The 15,065-nt window shown below is 44.8% G+C and overlaps 1 protein-coding gene across 1 annotated transcript; it reads left to right on the top strand.

The window, feature by feature from the left end:
* Positions 1-4,956: 4,956 nt before the first annotated feature.
* Positions 4,957-12,875, top strand: LOC307217407 (chymotrypsin-like elastase family member 1; the record flags this gene model as incomplete). Its single annotated transcript, XM_079978561.1, has 6 exons — positions 4,957-5,053; positions 7,131-7,240; positions 9,001-9,095; positions 10,381-10,661; positions 11,609-11,775; positions 12,688-12,875. 6 exons carry the CDS (start codon positions 4,957-4,959, stop codon positions 12,862-12,864), a joined length of 927 nt encoding a protein of 308 aa, XP_079834687.1. The 3' UTR covers positions 12,865-12,875.
* Between the last annotated feature and the right edge of the window lie 2,190 nt (positions 12,876-15,065).

Raw genomic sequence — 15,065 nt, 5'->3', positions numbered from 1 at the left:
CAGCTCCTGTCCACCTAGCAGTTCGAAAGCACATCAAAGTGCAAGTAGATAAATAGGTACCGCTCTGGCGGGAAGGTAAACGGCGTTTCCGTGTGCTGCTCTGGTTTGCCAGAAGCGGCTTAGTCATGCTGACCACATGACCTGGAAGCTATATGCCGGCTCCCTTAGCCAGTAAAGCGAGATGAGCGCCACAACCCCAGAGTCGGCCACGACTGGACCTAATGGTCAGGGATCCCTTTCTCTTTTTAAACAAGTAGTTCTCGATGAGTAGATTCACCTTTTCCCAGAATCCTCCAATTCTACTTGGATGGGGAGTTGCTTTGCCATCCTGCTGTTACTTTGGATGTAATTATTCTTTCTGCGTTCTGGTTTCTCGGTTTTTGATTCACATGCTAGTCTAGCTGTGCCATAGACCTTCATCGTGAGCTAGGGCAGACCAAGCAATTATTTAAAGGTGCAACTGAAAGGACAATAACATAAGCTCTGGGGCTACCCCTCATGGAAGAATGTTCCACAGGTCTTTTGGAGGGGGGCACCTCTCTCTAGCAGCCACCCAAGTATCTTTCTGTGCAAGCAGGTCGATATAGAGATAGCTTGCCTTCCTTGGTCCTAAGCCATTAAGGGCTTTAGCCCAGGCATCATATGATCATAACACCCATAATCTTGTCACCTGCCCAGTAGGGCAGATATCGGAAGCCATGTGGATCAGCTGATACTGATCCTCTGGCACTATAGCGGGTTTCCTTCTGCATCACCTGTCATGGTGGGCCTTTGCAGAGGCACAGCAAGGTCCATGCAGAGGAGCTGCCGCATTGGCGGGAAGACCTATCTGAGGATCTAAAGCATAATTTCCATCAGCTGCCACTGCCACTGCTAATGTGATGCAGTTGTTAAAGTATATTTGTGCTGTGGAGAAAACATTCAACTCCATGCTCACGTTTTTGAAAGTCACTGGGTTGCTCTATTAGGCTTGACATTCTCTCTCTGCCTAACCTATCTCACAGGCTTGTTTTAGGGTAAAATTGGGATAACTCCCTCATATAACCTGACCTCGGAGGAAAAGGCAGGATACAAGTTTGATCGCTTTCAAAATTGTGACCAATGTGTACAAAGGAGCTGGGCATATTATAGGGATTTGAAACCTGTACATGCTGACATCTTGCAGACATCCTTGGCGAGGCCCCTGAGAGTTGATTCTGAGCCTCATGGTTGTTGTGGAAGATTGTGCTCTGACTGCAACGCTGTACAGCGCTTTAGTTTTCCTTCTAGGCATGTTACAGATAGGTAGCCGTGTTGGTCTGCCATAGTCAAAACAAAATAAAAAAATTCCTTCCAGTAGCACCTTAAAGACCAACTAAGTTAGTTCTTGGTATGAGCTTTCGTGTGCATGCACACTTCTTCAGACACACTGAAACAGAAGTCACCAGACCCTTCTATATAGTGAGAAGGTGGGGAGGGGTATTGCAGTCGTTAAGAGTCGTCAACAGGCTCATCACAGCTATCTGCCAATCACCCAATCCCACCACCCTTCTGAGTAATACCCCTCCCCACCTTCTCACTATATAGAAGGGTCTGGTGACTTCTGTTTCAGTGTATCTGAAGAAGTGTGCATGCACACGAAAGCTCATACCAAGAACTAACTTAGTTGGTCTTTAAGGTGCTACTGGAAGGAATTTTTTTATTTTGTTCTAGGCATGTGTGAGTGTGTGTGGCAGAGTCTTCCCATCCAGCCCATTTACTTTGAACTATAGAAACTTTTCGAGAATGTTCATCTGCGTGAATCCTGACCCAGGATTCTCTTTCTTAGTCACCCGACAATATTAGGAACTGGCTTTTATATGCATAGATTTGTGAAGCCTTCACCACATCAGAGCACTGCTGAATAACTTGATCCCACTGCATACAGTGGTACCTCGGGTTACATACGCTTCAGGTTACAGACTCCGCTAACCCAGAAATAGTACCTTGGGTTAAGAACTTTGCTTCAGGATGAGAACGGAAATCGCACGGCGGCGGCGCGGCAGCAGCGGGAGGCTCCATTAGCTAAAGTGGTGCTTCAGGTTAAGAACAGTTTCAGGTTAAGAACGGACCTCCAAAACAAATTAAGTTCTTAACCCGAAGTACCACTGTATCTCGACCCATTTTTACTGATGGGGTGTTTTGTCACCCTTAAGATACCATGTCCCATCGTAGGCCCGGCTCAACCAGTTAGAAGAAGACTATATGCTGCACTTTGTCATTATTTCCCAACCTTTCAAAACTCACACGCAGAAAAAGGATGGATGGGGAGGTTGCAGAATCCTGAGCTGCAGCTTGCGAGTCTTAGATGCATTAATCCCATGTCTAATATGTGAGCTAAGCAGATGTCACCTGCCTGCTTATTGGACTCCTAATAAATCACAGAGCATGCTCCACCTTCAACAATGTTTGAAATAACACTAGCATTTCAAGACAGAAATGAAGAAAAACTCCCTGTGCAAATCATAGGCAATAAGAAAATGAAGCTACCCTTTGGAGCTTGCCAGCAATTTCACGGCAGCCTCTTCAGCTGCATAATCAGGCTGGCTCTTCCCCACCCAGCAACCAGCCCTCCTCCTTCCCTCTACACACGAACACTTGATGCAGTTAGAGGAAGTGTAATTTAACGAATCTGGGTCAAGAGCTGCCAGTGCATTAAATTGGCTTTACCGCCTTCATAGAAATATGAAGAAGCTTCTTCTCGCCACCTAGTGTTCACCTGGTGAACAGTCATGAATTTCTAGCAAGTGACCTACAATGGTACCTCAGGTTACATATGCTTCAGGTTACAGACTCCACTAACCCAGAAATAGTGCTTCAGGTTAAGAACTTTGCTTCAGGATGAGAACAGAAATTGTGCTCTGGCGGCACGGCAGCAGCAGGAGGCCCCATTAGCTAAAGTGGTGCTTCAGGTTAAGAACAGTTTCAGGTTAAGAACGGACCTCTGTTCTTATTTAACCTGAGGTACCACTGTATAATGTTCCATAGTTCCAAATACAGTGGTACCTTGGTTTACGAACTTAATCTGTCCCAGAAGTCTGTCCTTAAACCAAAGCGTTCTTAAACCAAGGCGTGCTTTCCCATAGCAACGGGGGACTCAGTTTACAAATGGAACACACTCAACAGGAAACGAAACATGTTCTGCTTCCAAGGCAAAGTTCACAAAGGAAAACACCTACTTCTGGGTTTGGAGCGTTCTTAATCCAAGTTTGTTCATAAACTAAGCTGTTCTTAAACCAAGGTACCACTGTAGTTGTTTTGGTCCACTGGAACAAGATTCAAACGGTGAGTAAAAAAGAAGACACCTTGAACCAAGCATTGTTGAAAATGCAATGTGCAAGCTTTTGAGTTACACAAAGAGCTTTCCCCAGTCTGAGTACAGCAGCTCTGCCCTGACTGACCCAGCCCCTCTTTGCTACTCCTGACCTTCCCACATTCAGCAGGAAGGTTTGAAGAAAGCCTTTAAGCACCGTCAACTGAACTGTTTGGGGATTGTGCTCCTTCCTCCCATATTCACTGAATGTGGCTGTAGGAAATTAGACACAGTCCCTTTTTATTCCTTCAGGAACAGTGCAGGAGGCTCAATGTGTGCAAAGCATGGACATAGCCAAGGAGGGGCATGGGGGTAGTTGCCCCCTAAATGAATAAGAAATAACAAATGGAAGTTCTGTGTCTTTTTGGTGTTTGTCTAAAAACAGCTCAGCAACTTTCAGGGTGTCCTGGTTTTTACTTTTTGAAATATACCTAACATGAAGCCTGCCCACCCACCAACATAAATTCTGGTTATGCCCATGGTGCAAAGGAGCTTGGAATTGTACCAGCTGTCCTCATCCCAATCCCATGAGAGTGGGAACAGATCCTGAATATGCACATAAGTTGTATGCACACAGGCTCTCAGCTACATTAGTAAAGAAACAACAAAATGAATGCGCTTTATGCATTCAACACCGGATGGCGCCAGAGAGCAGGAATAGTTTAAAACGACATTTCCCATAGGAATTTTTTTCTTTCGTTAAAACCATCTAATTTCTGACTTATTTATAGCATGTTTTTCCCCCAGCGTTTAGATCCACCCCCTGCAATTAGGGTGCTGAATTTTGCAGGGTTCCTCACTGCAGCCATGGATGCTCATGCAGAGCCTATGCGCATGTAATTGCATATACAGAGGCTCGTTCTGACATTCAGATAAAGGTATGGAGATTAGAGGCAGAACTAGTGGGTGTGATCCCCCTCCTCCCATTTTAATCTATGAAAAAAGCTTGTCCCCTCTCTTAACAGGGAAAGTGTCAATGACATTTTCTTGATCATCCTCCCCCTCTAATTCCAAAATCCCTGCAATAAATCCTATCATTTTCTCCCTTGCATATGACTGACCTCGTACACTTAGGGTTGCCAACTTTAAACTCAGCTTTGGCTCTTCTGCCTTTAACTGCAACCCAATGCCCAGGCAGTAGCAAGCTGGAGCTTTTCACTGCAGGAAGATGAGTGTTATCTGGAGTCGATGAACAGCTTCCTTCTGCTAATGAGGGCAGATTAATCTGCTCTTAAAAGCGCAAGAGCCGAGCCAATAAAGAAAGTAGCAACATTATCTCTGCATTCACTTGCGCTTGTGGGAGTTACGGTCAACACTTGACTAATTTCTTTTCCTGGTCAGTTGGCAATCCTTCTGTGCATACCCCATATCTTGCAGCAGCTGCTACCTGACTTGTTTGGGCCTTTTGGTGTAAAATTGCTGATGAGAACGGCTCTCTTGCGGCCAGCCATAGAAAGGAGTGTCGCGTCCATGCAGAAGCATCTAGACCTCATTGTTTTGATCCTCTGTGCTTTGTCTGAGTGCATTAACAGTGACAGCAACAACGAGCAGCAGTCCCCTCTTCTCTCACGCTGGACCCAGCCATCCTGTTCCTGGATCAAGTCTTTTTTTCTTTTCTTTTGGCAATGATTTTGGACAGATTCTTTGCTTGGCTTTCTGTGCTTTCCTTGGCCAAGGTGTCTTTGACACAGGCAGTATTTCTTCCCAGACGCCTGGATTTAGGTAAGATGGGATTGTCATTTCTTGGTCGCGTTTATTACATAGGAGCACAGGAAACTTGCTTATACGGAGTCAGAACGTTGCATCATCTAGTTCAGTTTATTCTTACCATTGTGCAAATTATGAACAAGATTGCCATGTTTTGTTCCTAGTCTCGCTCTTGTACCTTTAACAGAAAGCTTTCGCAGAGCAATTAAGAGGAACTTTTGGTGACATTAAGATAAAGGATGCTATCCTATAATGCTTACCAGGGCTTACTTTGAAGTAGACATGCATGGGATTCCACTGGAAAAGATGGGAGATTTCACACCTCCAACACATACTCAATTTCTTTCTGCAGACAGACACAGAAAAAGGTCGGGATATGCATAAGGAATGGTTTAACAATCAATCTGTATTTCCAGGGCACTTTGAAAACAGTTAACTCTGTGAGGGCTATAGGGGTCTGCTAACAATTCTCACCACCATCAAATGTTGCTTCAGCAATGGGCAACCCCAAACTGAGCATGACAAAAGATTTCATACCTTTCAGAAACAAATCATTCACAATTTATTTTTTTTTGCGATGATTTTTTGGTGGTGATTTTTATTGGATTTGTTATGTGTCGTGTGTATATTGGCATATTGCTTTGTTATCGTAAATGAGAAAGGGTATATCGTAAGTCCTTTATTTCATGGGCAATGAAACATTGTGGTCATTACTTTAGTGCAATACAGTGGTACCTCGCAAGACGAATGCCTCGCAAGACGAAAAACGCGCAAGACGAAAGAGTTTTCCGTTTTTTGAGTCGTTCTGCAAGACGAATTTCCCTATGGGCTTGCTTCACAAGACGAAACGTCTTGCGAGTTCTTGCGGATTTGTTTCCTTTTTCTTAAAGCCGCTAAGCCATTAATAGCCACTAAGCCGCTAATAGCCGCTAAGCCGCTAAGCCGCTAAACCGCTAATAGCCGTGCTTCGCAAGACGAAAAAACCGCAAGACGAAGAGACTCGCGGAATGGATTAATTTTGTCTTGTGAGGCACCACTGTATGTGAATAAGCAACTTCAGACCCACCCCTGGGCGTGAATTTTTGGAGGTGGGTCAAAAGAGGTGGGTCAAAAGAGGTTCTGACATTTCTCTGATGAAAATAGGGACGTCCTAAGGAAAAGCGGGACATTCTGGGATCAAATCAGAAACTGTGATGGCTTACGCAAATCTGTGACTGTCCCTGGAAAATAGGGACACTTGGAGGGTCTTGGCATCAATAAAGAAGGTGGAAGGGCGTAGGATTGTACCCTTTGGCTCCACCCAATTGCTGTGTGTATTCGAGGGGCTTCCACATGTGGCTTATGTAGAAGCCTCTTTCACGCTTTTGCTAAATGTATGGAGGGAAAGATCGGGGCACTACATATATTAGATACATGGAGGGGTGATCTCAAAAGGACTTGCAGCACTTTTCAGACCATCTAACGCATGTGGAAAGGACCACTGTCATACTTGCTTTATCATGTTTTTAATATTCTGTCGGGAGCCGCCCAGAGTGGTTGGGGAAATATGAGTGGCATACAAATATTATTATTATCCCTGCACACACACCCATTCATTGTACTGTACTGAAAAGACCCCTCTGTACACACAAAAGACTCTGCGCAGTTGGGAACAGTGAATATCTATCTATCTATCTATCTATCTATCTATCTATCTATCTATCTATCATCTATCATCTCTCTATCATCTATCTATCTATCATCTATCTATCTATATCTATCTATCTATCTATCTATCTATCTATCTATCTATCTATCTATCATCTATCATCATCTATCTATCTATCATCTATCTATCTATCTATCTATCTATCTATCTATCTATCTATCTATCATCTATCTATCATCTATCTATCTATCTATCTATCTATCTATCATCTATCTATCTATCATCTATCTGTCTGTCTGTCTATCATCTATCTATCTATTTTTCTATCTACTATCTATCATCTATCTATCTATCTATCTATCTATCTATCATAAATCTATCACTGGTTTAATTATCCCCCTTGCTTTTTTGTATGACCCCATTATTTTTTCTTTCGCATTTCAGACTGGCCTAAAAACTGCGGTGTTGCGTATTTCCAACCAAACATATTTGCTAAGATTATTGCCGGCAATGAAGCAAGGCCTCATTCTTGGCCGTGGCAAGTCTCCTTACAGGTACGAAATGTTTCAGTGATTCTCAAACCTTGGGCACGTACAAAATTTGGAGGAGGGCTTGGAGTCTACAAGAGACGTCTGCAACCTGTCTATTCAGAAGCTAGGTCCAACCAGAAGTAGTTCCAACCAGAAACTAAGTTCAAATCAGCAAAGGCCCTTTCTAAATTTGCTTGACACTTTCCTGTTTGTAGGTTCAGCCAATTTTATTACTTCCCTGTTCAGCATGGCTGGGAGATGAGTGGCTAGCTGCCCATTGTTTTGTTCCCAGGGTGGCGTGGTCATGAATTACTGGTTTCTTTGTACAGTCGTACATTGGAAGTCAAACGGAATCCATTCCAGAAGTCCATTCAACCTCCAAAACATTTGAAAACCAAAGTGCAGCTTCTGCTTGGCTGCAGGAACCTCCTGCAGCCAATCAGAAGCTGTGGAAGCCCCATTGGACGTTTGGCTTCCAAAAACAGTTCGCAAACCAGAACAGTCACTTCCGGGTTTGTGACATTCGGGAGTCAAAACATTTGGGAACTAAGCTGTTTGATTTCCAAGGTACGGTTCTACTGTACAGTGGTACTTCGGGTTAAGTACTTAATTTGTTCCGGAGGTCCATTCTTAACCTGAAACTGTTCTTAACCTGAAGCACCACTTTAGCTAATGGGGCCCCCCGCTGCCATCGCGCCGCCAGAGCACGATTTCTGTTCTCATCCTGAAGCAAAGTTCTTAAACGGAGGTAATATTTCTGGTTTAGCGGAGTCTGTAACCTGAAGCGTACGTAACCTGAAGCGTATGTAACCTGAGGTACCACTGTATCTGTTTCTTCCTTCTTTAATCTCCACCACAGCAAATTGTACTTCACACTGCAATATTTTGTTGCAGGTCACACTTGCCCTATGTACTAAGAGTGCTCCGAATTCTCCAAGTGCCAGTTGTCATGTAGGGAAAACTGTCATCTTTGCACCACGGGGACCTATCAGCAGGGGAATGCCAAAGTTTGCAAAAGAAAAGAAAAGAAAAGAAAGGTGCTTTTTAAAAAAACAAAAACTAAGGTGGGGTTAGGGGTGAGAACCAAAAACAGCCCAATGAAAATTGAGCATGCTCAGCTATCTCAACATTTTGGTTGAATGTTGAAGCTGGAAAGGAAAGGAAGAAGAAGAAGAGTTTGGATTTGACATCCCGCCTTTCACTCCCTTTAAGGAGTCTCAAAGCGGCTAACAATCTCCTTTCCCTTCCTCCCCCACAACAAACACTCTGTGAGGTGAGTGGGGCTGAGAGACTTCAGAGAAGTGTGACTAGCCCAAGGTCACCCAGCAGCTGCATGTGGAGGAGCGGAGACGCGAACCCGGTTCCCCAGATTACGAGACTACCGCTCTTAACCACTAAACCACACTGGCTCTCAGGAAAGAAAAAAAGGGGCAATGGAATGGAGTATTCTGAAAAAAGTCCTGGCTCAATGGCTAGACTGCCATGCAGGAAGACTTCACATACCCGACTTGCTTTATGTACGCAGTAGGAAAAAAGAATGTCTTGTTTTAAAAATCAATTTCACATGTGATATATTGTGCAACAGGGTTCTCAAACTCTTGCATGTGACCATTTACAATTGCTTCTAAAAATTATTAAGGGTTTCCCCAATATCCTCACCAGTTTTCCAATGGTCTGTGGAGGGGAAAGTTGAGGAACCGCTGTTCCAGAGGTTACTTTTGCCCTACTTCCAATTCCTTCTTGTGATTCAGCTCTGCATTTTCTCCCTCCATTTTCCTTCCCAGGTCCGTTTTAAACCAAGCGATAAATTCGTCCATGTCTGCGGTGGCACCCTCATTCACAAAAACTGGGTTCTCACTGCTGCCCACTGCTTCCAGAAGTAAGTTATCTACTGTGTGTGAATTTGTGGAGGCAGATCAAAACAATGTGGGTGGCTCATGCAAAATGGTATGCCTTTTGGCATCGATAAAGCAGGTGGGGCGTACCTACTGTCATGCAATGCTTAGAGGACTCACCAGTCAGGTAGAACGTTATTGACTTCCTTAAACAAGTACAGAACACCAACAGGAAACCCCTAACCCCACCCAAAGACAATTAAGTACAGTGCCACCTGCTGGCTAAACTATATAATGACATTATCCACACACTAACTTTTCTCTTCTCCATCAGTTTTTCTTCCCCTATTTTCTGTCTGGCTAAGCTTCTTTCTGGTCATTGAGCCTGTCTTGTGGGAAAGCCATTAGAGGAGAGGAGATAAAGGAGGGGGAAGCAGTGGGCAGGGGAAAGACTTAAACAGCTTTCCTCCTGCCTGTTGTTTATGCCTTAAGTATAACGTCCACCTCCACACGTGGCAAAAGCATTGGCCAGTGTAATTGTTCATATATAATTTTTTCTACATGTAGAAAACAGAGTGGTTTTATTAACTGTCCCCCAGTGAAAAACTATACTTGGAAACTTATTGTGGGAACATTTTTTTCTGAGTGCCCGTGCAGTTTTGCTCATTGATGGTAGCGATAATAGTCTGGGTGGAGAATTAGACTTAATTCTGGGCCACGGCCCAGTATACCTGAAAGAGTGTCTCCACCCCCATCGTTCTGCCCAGATGCTGAGGTCCAGCTCCGAGGGCCTTCTGGCGGTTCCCTCATTGCGAGAAGCAAAGCTACAGGGAACCAGGCAGAGGGCCTTCTCGGTAGTGGCACCCGCCCTGTGGAACGCCCTCCCATCAGATGTCAAAGCGATAAACAACTACCTGACATTCAGAAGACATCTTAAGCCAGCCCTGTTCAGGGAAGTTTTTAATGTGTGACATTTTAGTGTATTTTTGGTCTCTGTGGAAGCCGCCCAGAGTGGCTGGGGAAACCCAGCCAGATGGGCGGGGTACAAATAAATTATTATTATTATTATTATTATTATTATTATTATTATTATTATTATTATGTATGAAGGCAGGTCAGTGGCGTAGCGTGGGTTGTCAGCACCCGGGGCAAGGCAAGTAATTTGTGCCCCCTAACCCGTGGATTTGCACCCCCTAACCCCAGATGTTGTGCCCGGTGCGGCCGGCCCCCCCTGCACCCCCCACGCTACGCCACTGAGGCAGGTAAAAGCAGATGGGGGTGGGGGGCATGTGAGACAACACCCCCAACCCTACGGTGCATCATTTTCAGGGGACAGGAAGAAGATGTCACCAACTGGCGAATTCTTCTCGGCAAGCATCACCTTAACTACCCGGAATCCACAGAAAGAAGCTACCGGGTGAAGCGAATTTATCGGCATGAACGTTTTCAGTACCCTCAGCTAAACGAGCTAGAGTATGACATTGCTTTGGTCAAGCCAGTGGAAGAGATTACCGCCAACAGGTTTATCCATTATGCATGCCTGCCAAAAAGAGGCAGTTTTCTCCGTCCGGGACACTCCTGCTGGGTGACTGGCTGGGGGGGCACGAGAGGTATTTCAGAGTGTCGTGTGCCACCAATAAGAATTACATTGTTTTCAATAAGTGTCTATAGCTTTGCAGCCTTAATTTGTGCAAAGTTAGAAGAATTTGGCCCTGGGATCCATTTTTGGTAGCTGAGTTGAGTCTTGGAATATGTTAAAGAGTTTCTAAACATGTGCAGAGTGCATTTCCTTGACAACCGAGAAGTCCAAATCAGCCACACATGCTTAGGACTAAAAAACAGGCCTGCTAACACAAGTGTCATTATTCTGAGACAGGTTTGAGCCCTGACGTGATACCGTATTTTTCACTCTATAGGATGCAATTTTCCCCCTCCAAAAATTAAGGGGAAATGTGTGTGCGTCCTATGGAGCGAATGCAGGCTCCTTGGCTTCAGCGATAGCAACGTGAAGCCTCCGAAGCGCAGAGGGAGCATTCCATCTGCGCTCTGGAGGCTACACGTTGCTTTCGCTGAAGCCTGGAGAGCGAGAGGGGTCGGTGCGCACCGACCCCTCTCGCTCTCCAGGCTTCAGGGATAGCCGCCTGAAGCCTTCGGAGCGCAGCACAAGTTCCCGCTGCGTTCCGCAGGCTTCAGGTTCCTTTCGCTGAAGCCGGGAGAGCAAGACTCTCCCGGCTTCAGCAGAGAGGGAGAGCTGCACAGCGCCCCTTCAGCCAAGCGGGAGGAGAAATGGAAGGGGCTCCGTTTCTCCTGCCGCTTCGCTGAAGGGGCGCTGAGCAGAGAGGGGGAGATTTTTTTCTTCTTGTTCTCCCCCTCTAAAACAAGGTGCGTCCTATAGAGCGAAATATACGGTAATTTTCTTTAGAATTTAAGGACTTGTAGACGATGGAAAATTCGAAGTATTTACCATTTCCAGTGTAATGCAAAGTCACGAAATGCTAATCTTCAAGGTTCCAAAAATGTTCTGGTTCTTACTCTTCTTCTGTTTTATGCACTGAAGGTGGACAAGATGAAAACTTCTCTCTCTCCGAGGTTTTGAATCAGGCCAAGTTGCCAGTCATAGATTTCAACACATGCCACCTCAAGAAGTTCTGGGGAAGCAAAATCCAAACATCAATGCTCTGTGCTGGACTGAAAGATACAGCAAGGTCTTCAGCTGCCTGCCAGGTACAGAAATGGGCTATTCATGCAGAGCCTTTCCACACAAATCTGTTTTTAGGTGCTATCAGTAGACAAATCTCCCTGTCACTGTCGATTTGAAAAATTTGCAACTTCAATAGCCAAAAATTTAAGAGCTTATAATGCCACTACAGTGGTACCTCAGGTTAAGAACTTAATTCATTCCAGAGGTCCGTTCTTAACATGAAACTGTTCTTAACCTGAGGTACCACTTTAGCCAATGGGGCCTCCCGCTGCTGCCGCGCCGCTGCTGCACAATTTCTGTTCTCATCCTGAAGCAAACTTCTTAACCTGAGGTAATATTTCTGGGTTAGCGGAGTCTGTAACCTGAAGTGCCTGTAACCTGAAGCGTGTGTAACCTGAGGAACCACTGTACTGTTGTGTCCAGATTTTCACTTTTGGAAGTATGGCAACCCTATTATGTCACTACTTAGAATACGACTGTTTCAAGATCAAGCCAGGTATGTATGACAAAGGAGATCTGTGAATAGGATCTCCAATAGTTTCTTAGAGGGTGAATACTAGGGGCTGGGGAGTGTTTCAGAACTATGGCATTGGGACACTGTGGCCTAACTCTCCTCCTGTACCTCCTATTGCTATTTGTTGCGTTGGTCAATACATACAGGTATCAAATAGATACCTTTATGTTTTGCCATGTGGGGCAAAGACATTTGGGGTGGATGCTTTTAACTAGGAGGGTAGCACAGAGGAAGAGTTAACCTCATGCAGCCAACACTGTGATCTTGAGATGCTAATAACATTGCTAATAATCTTGAAAAACTGTGGAAGTTTTTACTCCTGAATATTTAACATCTCATCTAGATCGACACTCAAGTCTACCACTGAACCCTCACCAGCATAAGAACATGTTTCAACTCTTGGATGATATTTTATTTTCAGGGAGACTCGGGTGGCCCACTGCTTTGCCAAACTGGGAGAGAGACATGGGAAGTCCATGGGGTCGTGAGCTTCGGGCCAGTTGGGTGCCAGGTGCAGAACAAGCCTACTGTCTTTACTAGGACATCTGCGTATATTCCTTGGATTGAAGCAATCAGAATGCGGGATTTTTTTTGGTAAAGGACAGGAAAGAGAAGGGAAGTCCAGGAATATCAATAAAATCCTTTGCAAATGTAGGAATGTGTGCTTATTTTAATACTGGAATTCTGGAAATGAGATTTGGGAAATGATATTTGAGTTCATGTCTGAGCTGAAATTTGAACCTAGGGCCAACCCTATAATCCTTACTCACAAACGAGACTACCAACTAGAACAGCTGACTTTCCAAAGACGCCTTTTTCCATTTTGGTTTGTGGTGGGATGCCTCCCAGCAAGTTCTTCCGCAGACCGTTGTGCAACTTACCATTATATCTGAAATGTATGGAAAATAAGGTCCGAAAAATATTTGGAGCGCTTCATCCTGATTGGTTTGCAGGCTGGTAAGATGGAAGTTATGGGACGTGGGTGGTGCTGTGGGTTAAACCACAGAGCCTAGAAGAAGAGTTTGGATTTGATATCCCGCCTTTCACTCCCTTTAAGGAGTCTCAAAGCGGCTAACATTCTCCTTTCCCTTCCTCCCCCACAACAAACACTCTGTGAGGTGAGTGGGGCTGAGAGACTTCAAAGAAGTGTGACTGGCCCAAGGTCACCCAGCAGCTGCATGTGGAGGAGCGGAGACGCGAACCCGGTTCCCCAGATTACGAGACTACCGCTCTTAACCACTACACCACACTGGCAAGCCTAGGACTTGCCAAGCTCCCGTTGCTCGGTCCCTGCTCCTGCCAACCTAGCAGTTCGAAAGCACGTCAAAGTGCAAGTAGATAAATGGGTACTGCTCTGGTGGGAAGGTAAACGGTGTTTCCGTGTGCTGCTCTGGTTTGCCAGAAGCGGCTTAGTCATGCTGGCCACATGACCCAGAAGCTGTATGCCGGCTCCCTCGGCCAATAAAGCGAGATGAGCGCCGCAACCCCAGAGTCGGCTACGACTGGACCTAATGGTCAGGGGTCCCTTTACCTTAAGATGGAAGTTGGCTATTTAAGGAGCATTCATTTTTATTTGTGTGCGTGAAATTAGGTGATGTTGCGCCAAACAAGTGTTATCACGTACTTTCCAGTCCATTTCTCCATCCAGTCTTTTGAGGAAGCGTGTTTCTTGTGTTAGAGCTCCCCATCAACTATAATCGTGTAACCTGAATTTGCCAGAGACGGACTGGAGGCGCCTGTTGATTTCTGCGCTGAATAGAGGGAGGAAAGCCTATTTCTCAGCAGCCACCATGGAAACACAGAACGGAGGCAGAACAGTATCTTCCTCAAACAGGAGGCTTTAAAAAAAATATGTCAATGAAAGGCAGGAAGCTTGTGTTTGCATACAGGCTCCAGAAATGGGGTTTCCCCTCTTCCTTGACCGGCAGGAAAAATGCAGGCAAGTAGGCCTTATTGCAAGCTAGTAAAAATTACCTTCAGGGTATATATAGAGAGAAAAATAAAAAAAGAAAGTGAGGTTAGAGGGAGACAAAAAAACACTCAACACACAACCCTGCATCTGAAATAAGGACAGCAACCATTCACAAAGCAGCATTGACATGTCACTCAAGGCACGATGAACAGCAACAACGGGGGGAAAAGATAGACGTAACATTTTACAAGGACAGGAACAACATGGACAGAATAATTGCTACACACAGGAAGAGCAAGGATATAGTTTGACTGCCTCGCTTGTATTCTATAAATCATTTAATGTGTCAACACGAATAGAAGTTATTAATATTGCAGTTGTTGTATAAGGAATTATTATTTTGACTGGAATGCAATTGAAATTAGTAAGAGTTTGGAATGCAGAAATAAAGAAAATAATCAAACCATCAATTCTAGCATGCGGGAGGCCACCTAAATTATATACAGAATTCGGGATTTGAACAATTGGTGTTAGTAATTGTATTGTAGTAATTGTGTTAGTAATTGATGTATGGAAGTAAGAACTGGACCATAAAGAAGGCTGATCGCCAAAGAATTGATGCTTTTGAATTATGGTGCTGGAGGAGACTCTTGAGAGTCCCATGGACTGCAAGAAGATCAAACCGATCCATTCTTAAGGAAATCAGCCCTGAGTGCTCACAGGAAGGACAGATCCTGAAGCTGAGGCTCCAATACTTTGGCCACCTCATGAGAAGACTCCCTGGAAAAGACCCTGATGTTGGGAAAGATGGAGGGCACAAGGAGAAGGGGACGACAGAAGACGAGATGGTTGGATAGTGTTCTTGAAGCTACCAGCATGAGTTTGAC

The sequence above is a fragment of the Podarcis cretensis genome (assembly GCF_951804945.1).
Source record: "Podarcis cretensis genome assembly, chromosome: 5".
Taxonomy (NCBI): Eukaryota; Metazoa; Chordata; class Lepidosauria; order Squamata; family Lacertidae; genus Podarcis; species Podarcis cretensis.
The sequence above is the reverse complement of the archived record's forward strand: the minus strand, read 5'-3'. Positions and strand labels throughout refer to the sequence as shown.